At 34.9% G+C, this 25,823-nt stretch overlaps 1 protein-coding gene across 1 annotated transcript in view; it reads left to right on the forward strand.

The window, feature by feature from the left end:
* The window catches only part of LOC106876925 (uncharacterized), a 241,432-nt gene that overhangs the window by 143,114 nt on the left and 72,495 nt on the right, over positions 1 to 25,823 (forward strand). The window contains exon 9 of the mRNA XM_014925678.3: positions 12,344 to 12,415. Within this exon, the coding sequence (XP_014781164.1) occupies positions 12,344 to 12,415 (72 nt within the window). The remainder of the gene's footprint in view (positions 1 to 12,343; positions 12,416 to 25,823) is intronic.

Here is a 25,823-nt window from a genome sequence, read left to right on the forward strand (position 1 = left end):
TATGCACAAGTTAATTATTTTCCATTTCATGTTGTCTTTGAGAAGCAATAACAATTTGTTGTCACAGAACAAGACCTGACTAAGTTAGAGCATTCAAAGAAGTGAAATGATGCCGTAAAAGCAGCGACCAGTCAAAGACAAGACTGAATTGCGTTTGATTCTTTGTTTCCATTTTGGCTGCTTTAAAACTATTTAAATCTATTTCAATGAAATATAAGATCATAAATTCATAATATGCTAGCCATCACTTGAATTATATAACTCTGTTAATATTAAATGTGAATTGAGTTTGGTCTTGTGTATTAAGCCTTTTGATATCAACCCATCTGAAATGGTCCCCTGTTCTGCGATACAAACTCCCTATTTTAAAGGGATCTTAATTAAGAGTTTCTATCAATATTTCTTGCTAATTTATGTTCCAAGCACCAACTTAATAATGACATGGTTATTTTAATCAATTCTTTATAATTAAAAAAAAACAACAAAAAACAAGCACGCTGTGTATTTCACTAGAAACATGGTAACAAAAATCTAATGGTTGAATTGAGCTAAGTTTTCTGTATTGTATATTAGCAAGTTTATTTATTCACTCATTCATTTTTACATCCATTTTTCTGAGCTAGCATGAGTTAGAAGAATATATTATTGATTTCAAATTTTAGCTTGAGGCCAGCAATTTTGGGGGAGGAGGTAAGTTTCTTGCATCGACCCTGGTGATTAACTGGTACTTATTTTATCAACCCCAAAAGGATGAAAGCTAAAATTGACTTCAGCAGAATTTAAGCTCAGAATGTAAAGATGGATGAAATGCTGCTAAGCATTTTGCCTGGTTTGCTAATGACTCAGCCAGCTCTTCATCTTAGATGAATATATTATTGAGCCATTGTTTTGAAGCTTGATGCCTTTCCTGTCGTTAGCTTCTACATGTTTGTCAAGTAAGGGTTATATTTCACATGTTTTCAAAGGTACAAAGCCAGCAGATGATTTATTGGCAGGGAAAATTACAATAGTTTATTGCTTTTGACACAATGAGTTTTGGAGAAGTGCATATGTAAATACACAGACAAACATATGCACACACACACACACACCCACACGTACCTACCTACCTCTCTATGTACATATATACATATGTAGTAGGTGCAGGAGTGGCTGTGTGGTAAGTAGCTTGCTTACCAACTACATGGTTCTGTTTTCAGTCCCACTGCATGGCACCTTGGGCAAGTGTCTTCTACTATAGCCTCGGGCCGACCAAAGTCTTATGAGTGGATTTGGTAGACGGAAACTGAAAGAAGCCCGTCGTATATATGTATACATATATATATATGTATGTGTGTGTATATGTTTGTGTGTGTATATGTTTGTGTGTCTGTGTTTGTCCCCGCAACATCGCTTGACAACCGATGCTGGTGTGTTTACGTCCCCATAACTTAGTGGTTTGGCAAAAGAGACCAATAGAATAAGTACTAGGCTTACAAAGAATAAGTCCTTGGGTCGATTTTCTTGACTAAAGGTGGTGCTCCAGCATGGCCGCAGTCAAATGACTGAAACAAGTAAAAGAGTAAAGAGATGTACATATATACTTACATCCCTCTAGACGTGAATGAGGTCAGAAGAATACAAGAGAACATCTATGAACCATTGATAAAGAGTTTGTAAATGCAGTATCCAAGATACTACTTTGAGTTTCATACCTCATATTATTGAAGAAACAGGATACATACCAACCTATCTGTAGCAAAGTATGGCTGAACATGAGTTCCTGGAGAGGGAATGCAAGTCCTTAATTCATATGCTACAATTGATCACAGTAACTAAGGCAATAAAAATTTGCAACACCATCTGAAAATTTAATGGATGAGGAATAAAACAAGATGCTTTCCTTCACAACTCTTGCTACAAAGCCGATGACCAGTCAAAAAGAAAACATACATCTTGCATATCTGTCTGCCTGACTGTGTGTGTGTGTGTGTGTCTTTCTCTCTCTCTCTCTCTCTCGCTCTCTCTCTCTCTCTCTCTCTCTCTCTCTCTCTCTCTCTCTGTATATATATATATATATATATATATATATATATATATATATATATATATATATATATATATATATATATATATATATATATAATATATATATATATATATATATATATATATATAGAGAGAGAGAGAGAGAGAGAGAGAGAGAGAGAGATTTCTTGTTCAACATGCAGCTTTTTCCCCAAGTAATTGATGCCACTGAAGCATCAACATCAAACTGTGACATCATGTGACCTTCCTTGACCAATTGCAGCCCATCAGCCATTAACCATCTCGGACTTCCTCCACCTGTATATTCATTCAAATTTCCACTGCCCAATGATAAGCTTCACAAGCTTTGAAACTTTAAGTAGCATGGAATTTGAATCCAACTGTTTTGATCCATACATGTAACTCCCAATAAATGTGTTGAATGCCTTCTGTTGTTTGTCCACTCACGTGTATATATATATATATATATATATATATATATATATATATATATATCATCATCATCATCATCATCGTTTAACGTCCGCTTTCCATGCTAGCATGGGTTGGACGATTTGACTGAGGACTGGTGAAACCGGATGGCAACACCAGGCTCCAGTCTAATTTGGCAGATATATATATATATATATATATATATATATATATATATATATATATATATATATATATATACACTTTTTTGATAATAGATCTACTTGATCAGGACTAACCTGGGTCTAAACATCAATGACAACAACAACAACGACAACAACACACCTAATAGAAAATATGATACGATGTCAAAGCCAACTAGCTAAGATTCCTGATAGGCAAATCATACAAAATGGGAAATTATTTCAATGTTAATTATGCATAATAAGAATTATTTTACACTAGAAATGTGTTATTGCACTTAAGCTAATCTAGCCTATCTTAATCTTAGTCACTTATGCTATTCATTGCCTAATTCTATCTACTTTTAATTGGAAAGAAGTTTTTGATAAGTATCAGTGTAACTTTATATTCTATCAGAAAACATTCACAAGAGATTAGAATATAAGTTAATTACCAAAATATTCCAGCTGATATATATTTATTCTAGAAGTACATTATTAAGTTGTCATATGTAACCCTGTAACCTCTTTGGAATTATTCTTTTTAAGAGTTATTTTTAAGATTATTTTCTTTAGTGAAACATTTCTGAAAATATTTAGAATCTAAATAATGCAGTTAACCTTGTCTTGATGCGGTTTTAATGAGGATATTTAAATGTGTTTCATACAGGAAGTATTTTAAGTTATTGATTTTTTTTTATCACATGAAAATTTCTAAAAAAAAAAAAAAAAAAAAAAAAAATTATAGGTGCAGGAATGGCTGTGAGGTAAGTAGCTTGCTTACCAACCACATGGTTCCAGGTTTAGTCCCAGTGTGTAGCACCTTGGGCAAGTGTCTTCTACTATAACCTTGGGCCGACCAAAGTGAGTGGATTTGGTAGACGGAAACTTTAAGAAGCCTGTCATATATGTCATATATATATGTGTGTGTGTGTGTGTGTTTGTCCCTCCACCATCATTTGACAACCGATGTTGGTGTGTTCACATTCCTGTAACTGTGTGTGTGTGTGTGTGTGTGTGTGTATGTATATAATAAGCTTCTGCACAGTTTCTGCAAATTCACTTACAAAGTATTGGTTAACCTGAGGCTGTAGTGGCAGACACTTGCCTCAGGTGCTGCACAGTAGGACTGAACCTGAAACCACATGGTTGTGAAGTGAACTTCTCAACCACACAGTCATGCCTGCACCTTAATGATGCTTTGTAAAGCATGGTTTTGATTTATGGCCCTCTGTGTTATAGGTCCAGGATGCTTCCACCACAAGACTCTTAGTTTATATCCAACTCTTTACATCTTGACAGACAGTCTAAGAAGTGGAGAATGTCTTAAGTTCTCACAGTCTTCTTTCTGCAGCTTCTCTTATGGCTGATTCTTCCTATGTTTGATAAGCAAGTTCTGCTGCAAAATCTGAAGGCAAGGATGGTGCTGCAGGTCTGCAGTGGCTTGTCTTTCTTTCTTTGGCATTTTGCTTCAAGTTTCCAGGACATTTTCTTCCTTGGGCTGTTTGACTCCTTTGCACACTAAGGTTTTCTATGCTGTTCTGTCCTCAGCTAACTTTTCCCAAGTCTTTGCATCAATGTGGCTCTTGGTCAGGTTGTTCTTACATATGTCCTTAAATCTCAGCTATGATCATCCTCTGGATCTGCTACCATGAACCAACTAGCCATATAACAGCTGTTTGGGAATTCTGTTGTCATCCATCCACTTCACATGTCCAAGCCATCTCAGTCTCTTTTTCCACAGAGATAGTTTAGAAGTTTAAAATATAATATCGGAAATAAAATATATTCATAAAGATTATAGCTGTTTTCCAATTCATATTGGAAATATATTATTAATGATAATAAATCTTTAATAAATGTTATGAAGAAGAGGAATTGGAAAGAAAGAGGAGAAAGAACAATGACATCAAAGGAATTAGAATAGGTGGGAGGTGGAATGAACAAGAGTAGGATAGGAAAGCTACCCACATAGTTTTCTCCTGACTATCCATTCCTTCCTCTTTCCTCTTTTATAGACTCCATTCCACTATTCAACAAAATCCATGCTTGAAATGTCATAATTTTATTTTTAATATTTCATCTAAAATTTTTCATCTAAAACATCAAACTAATATACTCATTGAGTGCATCCATTTGACTTGTATATGTTTTTGTTCTTGAAATTGCTATTCATCACTTATCTGCCTATGTGTAGAGGTAGTTGGGAAGGGAGGGAGTGATTGCCAATAGCTGATGGACAGAGGCAGAGGTAGGTGTAAAATGGTATATCCTACATTTCAAATTATCTAAACACATTTGGTCTAGTGCATAGGGAATTAATTACTTAAGTTCATCTTCCTCTCTTTATCTTATCATTCAAGGATAAATACTAGATTTCTTTGGAATATAAGCCATATATATATATATATATATATATATATATATATATATATATAAATACAGTGTACATTTAAACACATAAGAGGCATCCATCATATGGATTTCTTGCATGCTAGAAAGAACAGTTAAATTCCATACCACTATTTAGGGATAAAACTTCGAAGGGAAAGAAAAATAAAAACATTTACCAGCTAACTCCTGGACCAATGGTTTCAGACTTATTTTAGCAAATAAAATAATTTGCTAGGCGAAGTCTTCTTCAGCAGGTACACCTTGTTGGCAGTAAATAAAAATGCTGGCTTTTCAAATCAAAAATTATCCAGAATATATATATATATATATATATATATATATATACACACACACATGAACTGTGACTGCTGAGGACATGCATAAACTTGCAAGGAATGATGCCACTATGCTCTGCTGGATGTGTAATGTCAGGGTGCATACATGACAGAGTGTAAGCGCCCTGAGAGAAAAGTTGGATTTAAGAAGAATTAAGATGTAGTGTGCAAGAGAGACGATTGTGCTGGTATGGTCATGTGTTGCAAAATGAATGAGGACAGCTGTGTGAAAAAGTGTCACACCCTAGCAGTTGAGGGAACCTATAGAAGAAGTAGACCCAGGAAGACCTGGGATGAAGTGGTGAAGCACAACCTTCAGACATTGGGCCTTACTGAGGCAATGACTAGTGACCGAAACCTTTGGTGATGTGCTGCGCTTGAGAAGACCTGACAAGCCAAGTGAGACCATATCTTGTGGCCTATGCCAGTGGGTGCAACCAGCCTTTTATTAATACCCATCATTCATTAAACAACAAACTTTGCTTGCGACAACTTATTGAAGCAAGTGAAATAAAAATTAAAATCGCTGACTTGGCTGATGACTGTACCACTTTGATTGGCACTTGTGCCAGTGGAACGTTAAAAACACATCTGAGTGTGGGGTGTAACCAGCCCACTTATGAGTACCCCTCATTCATTGGACAATAAACTTTGCTTGCGAAGACATATTGAGGCAAGTGAAATCAAATCAAAATCACTGACGTGGCCAATGACAATACTGTCTGATTGGCACTCATGCCAGTGGAACGTTAAAAGCACATCCGAGCGTGATCGTTGCCAGGACCACGGATTGGCTCCCATGCTGGTGGCATGTAAAAAGCACTATTTGAGCATTATTGTTTCCAGCATTACATTACCTGCACATGTGCCAGTGGCACATGAAAAACAACATTTGAGCGTGGTTGTTGCCGGTGCCGCCAGACTGGCTTCTGTGCAGGTAGCATGTAAAAGCACCCACTCCACTCTTGGAGTGGTTAGCGTTAGGAAGGGCATCCAGCTGTAGAAACTTTTGAGCTCAGATTGAGCTTGGTGCAGCCTTCTGGCTCACAAGTCCTCAGTCAAACTTGATGAAATTTTTGATGAAAATTTTTGATGAAAATGTTTGATGAAAATTTTTGATGAAAATGTTTGATAAAAATTTTGATGAAAATTTGTGATGAAAATTTTTGATGAAAATTTGTGATGAAAATTTTTGATGAAAATGTTGATGAAAATTTTTGATGAAAATTTTTGATGAAAATTTTTGATGAAAATGTTTGATAAAAATTTTGATGAAAATTTGTGATGAAAATTTTTGATGAAAATGTTGATGAAAATTTTTGATGAAAATTTTTGATGAAAATGTTTGATGAAAATGTTTGATCAAAATTTTAATGAAAATTTTTGATGAAAATTTTGATGAAAATTTTGATGAAAATTTTTGATGAAAATTTTGATGAAAATTTTTGATGAAAATTTTTGATGAAAATGTTTGATGAAAATGTTTGATCAAAATTTTAATGAAAATTTTTGATGAAAATTTTTCATGAAAATGTTTGATAAAAATTCTGATGAAAATTTTTGATGAAAATGTTGAAAATTTTTGATGAAAATTTTTGATCAAAATTTTTGATGAAAATGTTTGATGAAAATGTTTGATCAAAATTTTAATGAAAATTTTTGATGAAAATTTTGATGAAAATTTTTGAAGAAAATTTTGATGAAAATTTTTGATGAAAATTTTTGATGAAAATGTTTGATGAAAATGTTTGATCAAAATTTTAATGAAAATTTTTGATGAAAATTTTGATGAAAATTTTGATGAAAATTTATGATGAAAATTTTTGATGAAAATTTTTGATGAAAATGTTTGATGAAAATGTTTGAAAATGTTTGACGATAATTCTGTACAAATTGGTGTGCTACACTCAAATTGTCATTTCTGCAAAGCTTTCAAATTTCCAAATGAAACTAGTGGCATGTGCTGCTCAGGCGGTAAGGTAAGATTGCTAGCACTACCAGCTCTTTCTTCCTCAACCTCTTTTGACAGTTCACTTCTCCGTCACCATCTCTCATTACAGCCCATTTCCAGAATGTACCCATTTACGTACAATATCTCCATTACACCTCCATTCGTTTGACTGTTAACCATACCCCAGTTTTCCACGCTAGGTTAGGGCATGGAATCCTCCAAATGGATGTATTACATGTCAATTAGTCGAATTAGACCATCATTTGCTCTACAAATGTTTTGTCGTCAATGCTGCACTTTCCCATATCACCTGTTTCAACATAACTGTAATAAACAAACTATATCATTTTAATCCCGAGCAATGCCGGGTATCTCTGCTAGTATATATATATGTTTTCAAACTTGTTTATTTATTATTGGGAAAACTGAAATGTAGCATAAGAAAGCATCCATATTTCATAAGTTTTATAGTATTTTGGAATATGTTTAGCCTTTTAAAACATGAAGCCTAACCCATCCATAAAGAAAAAAATAGAAAAGACAATTATCCTCTCTGGTTTTGAAAGTTTAGATATTTACGTATGAATAGTTGCTCTTTCTGTTTTTAATCTCTCACTCAACTATGAAGTAAGGATCATACCTACTTTCTTCTTAGTTATTTTTGGTGAAAACTGCAATATGCCTCAGCGTAAAACACTATAAAACCAGTTTTTGCTTCAATATTTCTCTGGTTACCTCAATATTTCTCAATAAAAATAAGTGCCATTTACTCTTCTTCACTCCAGTAGCTTTTGAACACGTAACCTTGAAGTCAGTAATTCAGACATCCATATCACTACTGAAGCCTTCCATCCTCAAATACAATGTTCCTATATTTTATCTTTTGCCTTTTACTTGTTTCAATCTTTGGACTGTGTCCATGCTGGGGCATTGCCTTTAAAGGCTTAGTTGAAAAAAGTCAACCCCATTATTTATGTTCTTTTTTCAAGTCTGCTACTTATTCTATCAGTTTCTTATGCTTAGTAGCTGTGTTATGAGAATGTAAATAAACCAACACTGGTTGTCAAGTGGTGAAGTGGACAAATGCAAAGACATACAAATACACACACACACACACACACACAAATATAATTATTTTCAGGAATGGTGAAATTTGAAGTTTCTGGTTAGAAGTTTGCTTTCTAACCACATGGTTCTGGTTTCAGTCCCACTGTGTGTCACTTTGTACAAGTGTCTTCTATTATAACTGCAGGCTAACCCAAACCTTGTGAATGGATTTGGTAGATGGAAACTGAAAGTAGCTCACCATATAGATATATATATTATATGTGTGTGTGTGTGTGTGTGTGTGTGTGTGTGTGTGTGTGTGTGTGTGTGTGTGTGTTTGTCTCCAGCAACCATTTGATGACTGGTGTTGGTTTGTTTTTGCCCCTGTAACTTAGCATTTTGGTAAAAAGGGTCTGATTGAATAAGTAATAAACTTTTGAAACAAGTCCTGGGGTTGATTCCTTTGAGTAAAATTCCTCAAAGTGGTGCCCCAGCATGGCTGCAGTCCAATGTGTGAAACAAGTAAAAAATATTAAAAAAAGCACACGCACACATATACATGAACGACTTCCACACAGTTTCCATCTACTAAATTCACTCTCAACATATTGGTCAGCCTGGGGCTGAGGTTGTTTATTTCCTGGTACCAAGCAGTGGGACCGAACCCAAAACCACACACTTTACAAAGCAAAGCAAAGTGACCTTAACCACACAGCCATGCCTAACTCCAACATACAACTTATCTTTATTTTTCAAAAATGCGAGCAGTATATTTTTTGACAAGTTATTAGAAGTTGTGTCTACCGAGATACTTCACTGATAATCCATTTCATGTTCAATAAACTAAAAAGCTGCACTATTTCAGTTTCTGGAAGCATCTTGTTGCAGCAGCTATTCATTCAGTTGCAAGCCAATATGCATACTGTTCAGTTGATTTATCATATACCTTGCTACTGCAATGACTAGTCAGTATCTGACTTGTCAAGATGCACAAAGCTCATGTTATTGGTTTTTCTCTTGTTTTGTTTTTGTTACACGTCTTTTATTTATATTTCATTTTATTTTATTTTATTTTACTACCTACTGCAGCAGTTGATGCTCTGCCTGTTGTGGTTATTTTGCAGTATGTTGCAGTACTGTTTATTTCTCTTGTTATTTAACCCCCCTCTCCCCTCCCCTCTCCCCTCCCCTCTCCCCTCCCCTCCCCTCTCCCCTCCCCTCTCCCCTCCCCTCCCCTCTCCCCTCCCCTGCCCCTCCCCTGCCCCTCCCCTACCCCTCCCCTGCCCCTCCCCTGCCCCTGCCCCTCCCCTGCCCCTGCCCCTGCCCCTGCCCCTCCCCATCCCTCCCCATCCCTCCCCCTCCCCCTCCCCCCTCTCCCCTCTCTCCTTCTCCGCCCTCTCTCTCACCTTTCTCCCTTCCTCCCTCCACCTTTCTCTCTCTCCTCCAACTTCTCTCTTTCTCTCTATCTCTATTTTTAGTTTTAAGAAGTTAGGTTTCTTATGCTTCACCTTTAACTGAAGAATCAGTAGCAGTGATTATGATGAAACTGCATAATAATAATAATAATAATAATAATAATGATAATAATGATAATAATAATAATAATGATAATAATAGTAATAATGATGATAATCATCATCATAATCAGTAGCAGTGATTATGTTGAAAGTGTATAATAATGATGGTCACTCCCGTGAATTTCGATGTATGAGTGTTTGAAAGAGAGGATTTAAAAGAATAAAGAGAGAGAAAGAAAAAAATGATAATAATAATGGTTTCAAATTTTGGCACAAGGCCAGCAATTTTGGGGGCAGGGGTAGATTGATTACATAAATGCCAGTGATCAACTGGTACTTATTTTACTGACCCTTAAAGGATGAGAAGTAAAGTCGACCTCAGCAGAATTCGAACTCAGAACATAAAGACAGACAAAATGCCGCTCGGCATTATGCATCGCATGCTAACGATTCTGTCTTATATAATGTTGATGATGATGATGATAACAACAGCAGCAGCAATAATAAAATGATAATAATAATAATAATAATAATAATAATAATAATAATAATAATAATAATGATAAAAATTACAACAGCAATAATGATAAAATAATAACAATAATGACAGCAATGATAATAATAATAAAAATAATAATAGTAAGACAGACAGAGTAATAGAAGCTAGAAGGCCTGATTTGGTAGTTGTAGATAAAGAGAATAGAAAGTGCCAGATAATTGACTTTACAGTCTCAAATGATGAGAAAGTCAATATGAGAGGTATAGAGAAAATAGCAAAGAACCAGGACCTAGCCAATGATTTACAGAGACTATGGAAAGTGCACATAAATTGTATCCCTGTAGTTATAGGTGCATTAGGAACTATCCCTAAAGTTTTGAACAGATGGATAAAGGAAATAAGCATAAAACCCAGTTTAGTACAGCTCCAGAAAGCAGTGTTATTAGGTACAGCTAGGATACTTAGGAGGGTTCTTGGCATCTAAGGTTACTTGTTGTAGCCCAATGTTAGGAATTTTTTTTTTCCAACAGTTTAATCTGTTGAGCATATATATAATAATAATAATAATAATAATAATAACGATAATAATAATAATAATAATAATAATGGTTTCAAATTTTGCCATAAAGGCAGCAATTTTGGGGGAGTGGGTAGGTCAATTACATCGACCCAGAGTTTCACTGGGACTTAATTTCTTGACTCCCGAAAGGATGAAGGGCAAAATTGATCTCAGTGGAATTTGAACTCAGAATGTAGTGATGGGCAAAATACTGCTAAGCATTTTGTCCAGCAGGCTAATGATTCTGCCAGCTCACCGCTTTATATAATAATAATAATAATAATAATAATAATAATAATAATAATAATAATAGTAATAATAATAATAATAATAGTAATAATAATGATAATGGTATAAAAGATGGGCTACAGTAAATATTCTTCTCAAAACTGCAGACTTGCATGTCAGTTATTTGACCTTAACCAGTTGAGCATGTCCCTTGGTGGCTGACAATATGTGCATCTCTTATCACGAGCAGAAGAAGTGGGGGAACATCATAGCCATGTGTTGAGAGGAATTCTTTGGAGTTTGAATAATTCACTTCTGGAAACATGGGTGTTTTGTTCAGCATCCTTAAACAACCCTCATTCAGGGACCTTTTTAGTGGGATGGTCTACTCAACCTGAAGAAAATTCTAAATGGGCTCCACCTGCAAGGTCATGTGCTGTTATATCAGATGGGTAGTAATGATGGGTATATTGGGCTTTGTATAACTGTACCCCAATGTCACTTTGATGGCATGTGCTGCTCTCTCACTCAATAATAATAATAATGATGATAATAATATTGATATTCAGTTTGATCTTTTTCTGGTTGATGCCTGTAGGTAAAAAAAAAAAATGAGAATAATCCAGAGAAATGTTTATTTGACAGATAAAGGTTTCCCTGGAGCATTTGACAGAAACCTTTATCTGATAGGAAAAGAAATTTGGGTGAAGTGAGGTACAGCATGGATGATGAAACATTATTTCTTGACAAGGGCCACAACTCAGTGATAGTACTAAGAATTGAATTTATGATTATGTAGTCAGTATCCGAGCACTTTAACTTTCATAGCCATTCTACTCCTTATTCACAGCTGCAAAACTGTATAGAATATTTCTGTTTGAATTTTTCCATTATTTGAGTCTTTGTAAGTTAACAATAAAACCATTAAAACCAAGTTTTGTAATTGTTTTGGTCTCGAGTTGTATTTAATCATTAAATAATGCCAGCTATAAGTAAGGTGAATAAAAACTATTTTTTTTTTTCTTTTTGACCTTTTTCTGCTTCAGCAGTCTATTTGAACCTAAATCAACAAAACTTTGGACGGTGTGTTTTTTGTGCTTTTTTTTTTTTTACAATAATTATGTTATTGAGAACTCAATTAGATTCAATGTCGTTATGTTTGTCTTAGGTTATTTGTATTTTATTATTTCAGGCTGGTCGAGTCGAAGCTCTTGATAAATTAGTGGTACAGAACGTCAAACAAATATATGAAGGGAAAAACTTGGTGAGTTATTTATACTCAATATTTCTGATTATTATCTTAAAACATATAAATGGAAAATGAGGGAAGAGGGTGGCGGGAAAGAATCTTTTGATAGTCTTTTTTTTAAATATTTTTTTTTGTAGTAATTTTGTTTGCAATGCTTCTTATAATGTAGAATGAAACTACAATGTCAGAAGATTTATGATTTGTGTACAACCAGATTGTGAACTTAAGACATGAGTCATTGACTAATTAACTAATTAGACAGACATTTGTTTTTGTGACATTTCAACCAAGGCAGCCTGAAATGGTGAACTAAAATCTCTATTGCCAATTCAAAAACAATTCCACTTCTCTGACTTTCAGAATTGAATGCTTTCTTAACAAATATGAAGTTCTTTTGTAATTTTATCTGATTATAAATATCTACAGCATGATATCTATCGCATCACAACTTCCAGAGATTCACTCTGTGCTGAGCTGATTCTGTCACAAGCTTGGAAATAGATTGTCATTGTTGTTGTTGTCGACATCATCGTAGTCATCATCATCATCAGCTGCAGCAACATTGTTGCTATCATCATAATTTTTACATCTATTAGACTTAGGAAGACATGGGAAGAGGTAGTGAAGCATGATCCTCGAACATTGGGCCTCACAGAGGCGATGACAAGTGACCAAGACCACTGGTAATATGCCGTTTTTTGAGAAGACTAATCAAGTCAAGTGAAATCATAGTTGTGGCCGATGCTGGTGTTATGTAACTGGTACCTGTACTGCTGCCACACAGAAGCTCCCGTGCAGGTGGCACGTGAAAAGTAACCAAATCCACTCTTGGAGTGGTTGGTGTTAGGAAGGGCATCTAGCTGTAGAAACCATGCCAAACCAGACTGCAACTTGCAGGTCTCTGGCTTACTAGTTCCTCTTGCACAAGTTCCATATTCCTATGTATATGTGTGTGATTGTGCATGCTCATCATGACATCATACAATATTTGTAAACAATTGCCATCCTCCACACACATCATGTGTCTGTACCAGCAAAGTCTTATCTCCTGTACACCACACCTGATTTTATTATATCCTTATTAATCTATTGAAGTGTTGTACTCTTATTAATTTATGCTACTCATGCTTGCACTATTATGCAAATTAGGCAGATCCATTTAGTTGTGTCTGAGGTTGTGTCTACTATAAATAGCTGTAAACTATTACTTTCTCTATAGTATAACCAATCTTTGATGTACTAGTAGTAAATGCTAAAATCTGGTCAGATATGAAAACCTATAAGTTATTCTCCGTGTCTACTTTTTACAGCGAAGCTAAAATCTATGTTTACCAAAAAAAAAAAAAAAGAAACAAACAAAAGAACAAGAAAAATCATATGCTTATAAGTTTACCTTACATTTCCACTAAGCATATTATTGTGTAGTTGTCTTATGTATGTATGTGTGTCTATGCATGCATATGTGTTTGCGTGTATTATATTTATTATATTTACAATATATGTTATATATATATATGCTACATATATATTATATATACATATATATTATATGTACATATTATATATATATCTTATATATCTTATCATCATCATTTAACATCTGTGTTCCATGCTGGTTTGGGTTGGAGAGTTTGACTGGAAACTGGTAAGCAGGGGAGCTGCACAAAGTTCCAATCTCATTTGGTATTGTTTCTATGGCTGGATGACCTTCTTAACACCAACCACCCCAAAAGTGTAGTGGGTACCTTTTACATGTCACTGGCACAGGTGCCAGTTACGTAATACCGGCATCAGCCATGACTACTGTCTCACTTGGCTTGATAGGTCTTCTCAAGCATGGTATATTGTCAAAGGTCTCGGTTACTTGTCACTGTCACTGAGGCCCAAGACTTGAATGGCACATTTTACGTGCCAGTTATGCAACACTGGCATTGGCCATGACTACAATTTCACTTGGTTTGATGGGTCTTCTCAAGTATGGCATATCGCCTAATGTTCAAATGGAACCTTTTAATTGCCACTGACATGGGTGCTAGTTCCATGACACTTGCATCGGCTACAACTATGGTTTCACTAGGTGCAGGCATTGCCATGTTGTAAGAAGCTTGCTTCCTAACACATGATTCCTGGTACATTCCCACTGCATAGCATCATGGGTAGGTGTCTTCTACTATAGCTTTGGGTCAACCAAAGCCTTGTGAGTAAATTTGGTAGATGGAAACTGAAAAAGACCTGTTATATACATTGGGTCATCCCATAAATAATGCGTTTTTGTTTTAGATACCTTTTATTTTTCAAAATGAAGATAAGTTCTTTTTTAATGAAGTTCTTTTTTAATGAGTTCTTTTTTAATGAAGATAAGTTCTTTTTTAATATAAAATATACTTTTCTTCATTTTTTACAATGTTCTTCCATCTATCTGGTCAGCTTGCAAAGCTCCTCTTGCAAAATTCACTTGTCTGTGATGAAAAATACTCCTCCAGTACTGTTCAGACATTGTCTACAGAATTCATATTTTTTCTGTCCAAATGATTTTGAAGACTGCAGAATAAATGATAATCAGATGGGGCAATGTCTGGCGAATATGGTGAGTGGGGCATCATTTCCCATTCAAACTGCTCTAGCCTTTGGAATGTCATCTTCACTGTATGTAGCCGAGCATTATCCTGATGGAAGAACACTTTTTTATCTTAAAACCAAAGATGATCATTTTTCTTCTCTCACAGACTTAAGCCTCTCAATCTGCTTGCAGTAGATCTCATCTGTTATTGTCTGGTTTGGGTTTAAAGGTTCAAAGTGGACTAAACCTTTCATATCCCACGAAACAGACAACAACACCTTACGTGGGTGAAGACCTTCTTTAGCCTGGGGTGTCAGAGTTTCTCCTTTCCCTACCCACTGTCTTTGGCACTTGACATTTTTATAGAGAACCTATTTCTTGTCACCAGTCACTATTCGGTTCAAAAAAGGTTCATTTGTGAGACATGACAGCAAAGAAGAGCACACATTCACTCTATGCGTGCGATTAGACTCGGAAGGTTTGTGAGGAACCCATTGACCCAATTTGCTGACTTTTCAAATGGCATGCAGGTGTTGATGAATGACTGAATGACCAAAACTAAGCTTCTCTGCTAGTTCCTCAACAAGTACGAAGGGATTTTGTTCCACAAGGGTTTGAAAGACATCCTTGTGGAGCTCTACAGATGTTCCAGGATGAGGCTTGCCTTCTAGGCTGTAGTTTCCAACTCGGAATTTCTGGAACTACTGTTGACACTGGCTTATGCTTTTTGTCCGATCCCTATATACTGCATTAATATTCCTTACGCTTTCCATTGCATTGTTATCTTTATTGAACTCATAAAGCAAAATATGCCAAATATGCTCCTTTGTCACTTCCATTATAGGTTTGAAAAATAATTGTTAAAATCGAACAGCACTCTTCAAAACTTGCACTAAGAATAAGCACAAGGTAAAATTACTACCTGCTTTTATAGCAAGTTGATGCAGGTAGTTTATCCTGTCCCCCTCTGACTTTTAGTTCATGCAATTGAAAAAACTGCATTATTAATGGGATGACACAATATATATATATATATATATTTGTATATATATATATATATATATATATATATATATATATATATATATATATATATATATATATATATATATATATATATATATGTATAACTTCATCTTGTTGAACCATTAATCCCTACACATTTTTTTCTCTCACACTGATTTCTTTTTTTTCTTTCTCCATTTTTTCCTTCTCAACCCTTTCTGTCAATGTGTGTAGGTTTGAAACATCAAAGACTTTTCCATTCTTCCCGAGTATTAAACTTATACACCTGCTTGTTGTTCCCTGACCTGTCTTCATCATTTGTTTCCAGTAAATTTCTGTATACATGTGTGTATCTTTGTGTCTGTGTTTGTCAACCACTGCAATATATGTATTGAATGTTTATTGAAATGAAGCTGACAACATTTCAAAAGTTTATAGAAGAAACACACAGAAATAAGAAATGTGTTTAAACCTATAAATACCATGCAAACCATTACAACCAGAACCATGGCTGGTTACTGTTGCTTGGCTAAAAATAATTCTTATAGAATATAAGAATAACCTTAAGCTTCTTGAGATTGTTGGACAAATGAACAGGTCAATTCTTCTTTCTAATCATACGAAATATTTTAAGTTTGGATATCAAAACTACTGGATTGATATCAGAGATTAAGTCAGAAATCAGTCAGTTGAAATCTGTGTTCTTTTGTATGCCATCTCTTCAAATGGATTACTTGGTTTTGGATGTAGCTTGTTATGATGAAAGAACTTCTCTTGAGAGATGTGCTGGAATGGATTCTATTCTAATTTCCTTCTCTTGATAAGCATGAACATTTTTGAAAGGTTTTTAAAGTGGGGAATACAAAAACTATGTCTTGTTTCTTAACTTCTTCGCTTTCTTCTGTTTTGGAATAGAAATATGTATTTTATCTTTAATCTCTTAGTATATACATAACATTTCAGAAGTTCATGTCAAGGGTCAAAATTAACTGGATTCTTTTATCTTTGTAATATTGTAATATTCTTACTACTCAAACTATATATAGAATACATATTTCTCATTGTAGTCTTCCATTTGCAATGCAATTCTGTTTGTTCAGTCCCAGCTCATCCTTGATTGAGTAGACCAATGATACAAGTGTACCAACCAGTTGTGACCATCCCATATTTTTTCTAGATAGAGTATATCTAGGACTACTATATTATTCAATGTCTCCTTTCTCTTTTGAAGAGGTTAGAGTGTAGCTTAATTGAGATTTGGTTGCTGTTTCTAGCAGATCAGGTGGCAACATGAAGACTCCCTCATTAGCTTGTTTAATGTCTATCTTATTGCATGTAGTTCCATATATACTTCCTCTTTGCATTACTTCACACCACAAAGGTGACACTAACAGAATTGTTAGTGTGTTGGAAAAAATGCTTTGAGTTCAAATCCTACCAAGGTCAGTTTTGCCTTTCATCCTTTTGGGGTTGATAAAATAAAGTACAATGATGATGATGATGATGATATATATGCCAGCATGGAACATGGACGTTAAATGATGATAATGATGATACATATACTCAGAGCTAAGACTCTTTTTTGCATATTGTTTTCTTTTGTTTCTGGTGTTGCTTGTTCACATGACCTCCTATGAGGAGGCTTCTTGCAAAAATGCAAAATATGCCTTAGAATTTGACAGCCATTACTTGCGTGTGCTACATTTGTGTGCTGATGTATTAGTTATTTAGCAGCAATAACTTTGCACATTTACAAAAGAAAACAAGTGAAAAGTAAAGATGACTTGACTAAGTAACTTGTCATGTCTTAACTTTTGTTCCTCAGTTTATCTTATTTGTTTTTTTTTTTTTTTTTTTTTTTTTTTACTTGTCTATCTTCTTACTGGGCAATAGTTTTGTGGAAAAGCCAATCGGTCTATGTTTGTCTTAGCAGTATTGTAGATCAGAACTAGACAGCTACCTGTACAACTTCTTTTCCATTCACTATCTATAAACTTCCTCCAACTGACGTTTATAATCGTTACATGTGGGAAAATCTTTGGAAAGGCTGTATTTCCAAGTGATTTTCTTTTCATTCATGCTGCTTAATCACATGAAGAAAGAAAATAAAAACAAAAAGAAAAGCTTAAAAAAACCCAGCAAGCAAAAACAAAGCAAAAACAAAACAAAAAAAAACTAGCTATTATCCTTGCTATCAGACATTTTTCTGCAAGCAGGCTTTAAAAAGAAGAAGGAATCGATAATGTTTTATTTACATTTCTTTTGTTCTTATCTAATTATTTTCCCTTTTATTTCAATGCAGATGCTAGAATACAGGTTACACAGCGTATGTGTTAATTCAACACTGTTTTTTTTGCAGGCCCCTTATTTACCTCTTTTTCTAAATATAAAGCAGTGACTATAGACCGAAATATGGTACAGGTCTCTCAAAACCATTAATTGCTGAACACGTTTTGGAAAAGAAATATTCTAAGTTCAACTTATCAATGCATTAAACCAGCAAAACCATCGAACTTCAATATGCATTGAAGCAATATTACTCATCTGATGATAAACTATCTTTGTTGCTGGAAAAGTCTCTGGAGTGTTTTCTGCTTAAAAAACACAGAGTTAAGTGTAATGAGCCAAAAAGCAATTTGAAAATTTCTCTTGTGTGCTTTGTGTGTAAAGAAATTAGCATAAAGAGTAGGCTAACATTACTGGTTGCAGTGAGTCAAAAAGTATTTTTAATCAAGTGAAATTAAATTCATAATGAGAAGAAAAGCCATTAGTATTAATGTCAATTCTTGTAAAAAGGAGGCAAGGGAGTGAACTTTGAAATTAAATAGATTAAAAATTAAATTGATTACACTGTGCAACATGATTTTTGTCCTTGGATAGCAACTGTTGTTTCCTATTTGCTTACCCCTAGAAAGTATGAAAAATGGTTAATATTTCCATCAAATTTTGTTTTTGTTACATTTATTCAAGCCCTAAAGAATCCCTCTCAAGACATGGTTATTATGCTCCCCCACTACTCCTGCTCATGATCAGAGATGCACATATTGTCAGCTACTAAGGGACATGCTTAAGTGGTTAAGGTCAAGCAAGTGACAAGCAAATCTGTAGTATTGAGCAAAATATTTGCTATAATGATGTTCCTGCTTCAGTAACTCAGTACTGAATCCATCTTAAATGTAATGGAAAATAAGTCAGTTTCAAAACATTGCTGAACAGGTCATAAAAGCAAAATTTGAAGGGAATAGTAATCATTTCCTTTGATTTCTAGGTAGAAGCAAATAAGAAATAACACTTACTGACCAAGGACAAAAAATTGAAAAATAAAAATAAAATTTTGTTACACAGGGTTATGACTTCACTGAGGAGGTCTAACAAAACTGAAACATGTTTAGAGATTGTCACCCCAGCTACCAAATATCAGGATTGATTCATCTTTTCATATCACTATTGAATTGTTAAGCAGTTTATATTTTAGAGTTCTTTCCCTTTGACTCTCTTGGCAAAAATTATTGCTCAAGTTCATAAGAAAGTTGTAGACAAGTATTGCCATCATATCATAAAAGTGATGTTGGTTATTTCTATTCTTCATATTGAAAAATACGAGTATTGCCATCATATCATACATGTGATGTTGATACATGTGTATCATACATATACATGAGTGTTGCTATCATATCATAGAAGTGATGTTGATTATTTCTATTTTTCATATTGCAAAATATGTCTGGCCTTGAAGAAATTTTACCTTGCTTGGAAGCAGGTAAATATTGGCACCAGGAAGAGCATCCAGCTGTAGAAAATTTGCCTCAATAAACTCCATTTGACCCATGCAAGCATGGAAAAGGGAACATTAAATGATAATGATGATGATAGTTACTTGTGAAATCCTATTTGAACTGAAAACTCTTTCTAAAGTATGATTTGAAAAAAAAAAAATTTCTAAAATATTGCCAATGCGATCAAGTTTATGGCTTCTAGAAAATATTTCATATTTATTTGTAATATCAGTATCATAACTAGTCCTAAAGTCATTTTTAGAAAGATTGCTTTAAGGATTGCTTTAAAGATTGCTTTAAAGATTGCTTTAAAGATTGCTTTATGATTTTATGATATTTCTTGATAACATTTTCAAGCAGTCAAGCTTATTTTTCTCTCTCTTCCTTGCAGCTTTGAAGATAATTTTTAGTTAATCTAGAATTAAAACTGTGGCAGTTGATGTAGCTTGTGTCTTATACACAAGGGAGCACAATAATGAATTACTATAGTGATGGCTGTGATGTTAAGAAGTTTATTTTCCAACTGCATGGTTTCTGGTTCAGTCCTGCTGTGCAGCAGCTTGGAAAAGTGTCTTCCTATTGTTCCAAGCTGACTAAAGCTTTTTGTGTGTATCTAGTTGAAATTTAAAAGAAGTCTGTGTGTGTATGTGCATTTGTGCCTCCTTGTCTTGACACCATGTGATAGCTCTGTTAAATGTTACTGTCATTCAAGCAGTGTTCTTCATTTCAATCTTCTGTGTAAACATGTCCAGCCATGGGGGGAGATATTACCATGCCTGGAAACAGGTTGATGACAAAAAGGGGCATCCAGCCATAGAAAAATTTATCTCAGTGAATTTTGTTTGCTCTATGCATGCATGGAAAAATGGATGTAAAACAATGATGGTGGCGGTAGCGGTGATGGCGGCGGTGGCACCATCAGTGGCTGTTGTTCCTATAAACTTAGAAAATGGGTGCCTCACGAATTGTCCGAAAGCAACCGCAAATCCCAAGTTGACATCTGCTCTTCTCTCCATTCTTGCGAACTCATTTCACCCTTTTTGGATAGACTTTTGACTGGTGACGAAAAATGGATCTTCTATCGAAATGTTAAATGTTGTAAACAGTTGCTTGGTAAAAGTGAAAAAACTCAACCACAACCGAGAAGGGAACTTCATGGGAAAAAGTTTCTTCTCTCTATCTGGTGGGATTGTAAAGGAGTAATTCACTTTGAATTGTTACTACCTAATGCAACAATCAATGCTCATGTCTACTGTCAGCAATTAGAGCATTTGAACCAAGCTTTGAAGAAAAAAAGACCCGCTTTAATGAATCGAAAAGGAGTGATGTTTCATCAGGACAATGCGCAACCCCACACTGCAAAAGATCACATCACAAAAGATCAAAGAGCTTGGTTGGGAAAAAATTCCTCATCTATCTTATTTTCCCGACTTTGCTCCTTCAGACTACATTTGTTTCAAAGTTTACAGAATCATTTGGGGGACATAACTTTCGCAAGCCAGGAGGAGGTGGAAACTGACATTTCAGAGTTCTTCGCTTTGAAACCAAAAGAGTTTTACATTGATGGGATTAAAAAGCTTGTAAATAGATGGAAGGAAGTCATAGATAATCAGGGAAAGTACATTGATGATTAAATCTCAATTAAACATAACATTTCATCACTTGTTTTCTTTATTCAAAATTCAGACAGAACTTATGGGATGATCTGATACATGCACATTAATTTCATGAGCAGGTTGTTCTGTTGATCAGATCAGTTGGAACATTCATCATTGTAACCGATGGAATGCCATTGGTTGAACTTCTAGCTTGATACCATGTCTATTTATATACTTTTAGAATATATGTTGTTGTTATTTAAACCTAGCTCAACACTGACTAAGCAAACCCATGATCAATAGTATTCCATCCTCTTGTACTTTGTTTTCTTTTTCTCTTGGGCATTACGTATTTAGAGTAAGTGGAGGCGCAATGGCCCAGTGGTTAGGGTAGCGGACTCGTGGTCATAGAATCGCGGTTTTGATTCCCAGACCGGGCGTTGTGAGTGTTTATTGAGCAAAAATACCTAAAGCTCCACGAGGCTCCGGCAGGGGAGGGTGGCGAACCCTGCTGTACTCTTTCACCACAACTTTCTCTCACTCTTACTTCCTGTTTCTGTTGTGCCTGTAATTCAAAGGGTCAGCCTTGTCACACTGTGTCACGCTGAATATCCCCGAGAACTATGTTAAGGGTACACATGTCTGTGGAGTGCTCAACCGCTTGCACATTAATTTCACGAGCAGGCTGTTCCGTTGATCGGATCAACTGGAACCCTCAACGTTGTAAGTGACGGAGTGCCAACAAATATGTATTTAGAGCTAAATTATCCAAACATCCCTCTGTTTTCAAAACTGCAGGGTGTATTTTGAGGGAGATTTGGATGTTATTTCCTGCAAATTGATTAACCCTCGTAGATGTTTCCTTGTTGGCTCACATCACAATATATCTGAAGGAAAGTTGTTAGACGAGACAATAAACATCAGAATGAAAGACTATTTGCAATGTATCCTCTGTTGTTTGGGTAACAACATATGCAGGTACCGAGAAGCAGATTAGCGAACTGATTGGTACATTTATTTTTCTTCTTAAAAATGAAAGCTAAATATATATCCTTTTTGATTCTCCATGAGGGATTGTGCTGTGATCAAGATCAAAAAGAAATATTTACTCACAATAATACTGTGGATTTGTAAAGAATTCTGAAAAGACTTAAAAAATGTTACAATTTTTTTTTTTCCATTGTTTTGTTTTAGATTCATTGAGCCTGAGGAGATAAAGATTCATCAATCTTTTGATCTTAGTGTAATATTGTTCTGAAAATAGGTTGGAAAAACAGGAAAGTCATCACGGTCGTTAGCATAGTTAGTTGACTACAGGCAAACTTCAAGAAAGTACTTTATGAACAACAAGAAATGTTAAATAGCACAAGACTCAGAATTAAACTTTGATGTATGCTACATTTGAAGTTCAAGGAATCAAAGAATATGTTTGTTATGATGACTTTCTGTGATCTTCCTTTGAGAAAAGAATGACACCATTTCAGAACAGAACTAACAGTCAACAATACTTCCTTGGAAATGTCATATAAAATGTCATGGTCTCCAGCACTAAACGAACGTTATGGTATTTCTGAATATCAAGGGAAAGTGTGATGATTGTCAATATACATTTCGTGAAGTACATAAAAATTATAAATTCAGTCAGTTAGAAATATGGCTTGCAGGAAAGTTACGATTAAGGTCAGTTAAAAATAAAAATAACTTAACCCACTTAATTCCAATAATATTTCCAGTTATTATGGATATATTTAGAAATTTAGGAGAAAAGGAGATCAAATGGATATACTAAGCAATCTCTGGGGAAAAGGATCAAACAATCCAAGTAGTTAAGAAAACCATGTCAGGAGGACAGGAATGGGTAAAGTTGCCTCAGATTTCAAATTCCTGAGAAGTAACAAATCACATCATTGTTGTTGTCATCATCATCATCATCTTCATTCATCATCCACCATCATTTTTTCATGCTTGTTTGGGTTGAGGTAGATTTTTGACAGCAGGATGCCCTTCTTGTTACCAACCCTCACCTGATTCCAAGTAAAATAATATTTCATTATTTATATTATTTACATTTGATGGATATTTGTCTTCATCTTGTTTGTTGTTAACACAACGTTTCGGCTGATAGACCCTCCACCCTTCATCAGGTGTCTTGGGGAAATTTCGAACCTGGGTTCTCATTCCTAAGGTATTTTTTGATTTTATTATTATTATTATTATTATTATTATTATTATTGCTATTATTATTCTGGTCACTGCCTGGAATCGAACTCGGAATCTTGAGGTTAGTAGCCCGTGCTCTGAACCACTACACTATATGCCCATGGGCATACCTGAATAATAATAATCATAATAATAATAATAATATCGAAAAATACCTTAGGGATGAGAACCCAGGTTCGAAATTTCCTCAAGACACCTGATGAAGGCTGGAGGGTATATCAACCGAAATGGTGTGTTAACAACAAACAAGATGAGGACAAGTATCTGTCAAATGTAAATAATGAACATAATTCCTCATCTCTTAAATATAGAACTGAAGCAATTGGACAAGCTTCCACAGGAGTTTGCAAATGAAGGACACTGTTTGTTTGATCGTGACACTTGTTTACAATTATCTTGTGATATCAAGGCAAGATCATGCACCAACACACGCATACACACACTGAACTCCTTTCAGTTTCCATCTATCAAATCCTTTTGCAATACTTTGGTCAGCCTTGGACTATAGTAGAAAAAAAAATTTACCTGAGATGCTTTGCAATGAGACTGAACCTGAAACCGTATGGTTGTGAAGCAAGTTAAAATGATGGAATTCAGTCAAATCATTTTGAATGTTTCCTGACTACAAAAATAACAGGATACCAGTGACAAGGATTGAGCTCAAGTACTTTGACACAGTAGTTCAGTGCTTCAAAGCATACATCATATAAAGCTTATATATTGCGTGTAAGATTATAGTTTCCTTTTCTAAAACCTAAAAGTAAAAATAAAATGTTGAAAAGTGACGCAAATGAAGATTGTAATCTAAAAAGCTAACCTATTGATTTATCTCAATACTTTAACTCAAATACAAAGATATATTTAAGTCAGACACCGAGCTGCTAATGTGTTCTGTTTTATAGCCATGATGCTGTTGTTCGTCAAAAATAGAACATAGGTAACATAAAGAGATTCATATCAAATTAGTGACAAAATTTTGTCGATCGCATAATTTTGTAATTCAGGCTCAGTCTTACATGACATTTCTTGAAATAAAATATGTGAGGTAAGTTAGCTGAAGTTGGAGTCTGGATTGAATGAAACAAGAGGAAAAAGCAAAAGAATTTGTTCTGTTGTATTGTATGACATTATCCAAGTTGTTCAAGGATGTCAAATCATGATAGAATATGTTACATTATATATGCATTGTTCAAAAGGGAAATGAGCTTTATGGATTTTTTCCTGCTCATTTAACTATTATGTAAGCTACTGCTAGTGCTTAGGGAGTTGAGTTTAGGGGGAAATATTAAAGGGTGTTCGAATTCATATTTGCTGGCAACAAGTTCAGAGATTTATGAATAAATTCTGATTTGATCAGCTTGTTCTTTCATCTCCCTGGGATTGTTAAAAGGGGAAGAGTGACTTGTGTATGGGTTTTCCTATTGATGTGAATTTTATGTAAACCATATCTCAAATCCTATTACATAATCTCTATAGTTAACAAACATCTTCTCCAAAAACAAATTAATATCTATCTACATGGAAACATTTCCACAATATTAAATGAAAAATATTTTTATGTCCCTTTTTTCTATTTGAATTAGTTTGATGGATCTAGCTTCTCCAAAGATCATTCTGTGATGCACCTGGAGACCTCATCAATGATTTTTTTCCTGGGGAAGGGGACCATTGGGTATTTTTAGTCTTTCAACAATCAAACACCTTCGCCCAGGCGGCACTTGTTTACAATTATCATGTGATGTCAAGGCAAGATCATTCACCAACACACATATACACACACAATGAGCTTCTTTCAGTTTCCATTTTCATAATGTTTAAGTTAGCCTTGGGCTATATATAGTAGAAAAAACATTTGCCCCAGGTGCTTTGCAATGAGACTGAACTTGAAACCATGTGGTTGTGAAGCAAGTTAAAATGATGGAATTCAGAAAAATCATTTTGAATATTTCCTGACTACGAAAATAACACAATGCCAGTTACAGGGATTGAGCTCAAGTATTGTGACAAGGATTGCATTCAAGTACTGTGATCAAACTCTAGCTTGTGCCCATTTAACACTGGCCCTAGTAGTGCTGCCCCTCCCAAGGCTCACACTGTCTGATCCACAGCCACCTTGAAGCAATCTCATCTGCCTCCTTAGTCAAATTAACAACCTTTTTCCTTACTAGTCTCTGTGATACTCAGCATGTTGTAGGATCTGCAGAGGAACTGATCTCAAACCTTTGGCATGCCATCTCAATGGGATTGCACCTCATCTACCACCC

This window comes from Octopus bimaculoides, chromosome 4, assembly GCF_046866305.1.
Source record: "Octopus bimaculoides isolate indiv1 chromosome 4, ASM4686630v1, whole genome shotgun sequence".
Classification (NCBI taxonomy): Eukaryota; Metazoa; Mollusca; class Cephalopoda; order Octopoda; family Octopodidae; genus Octopus; species Octopus bimaculoides.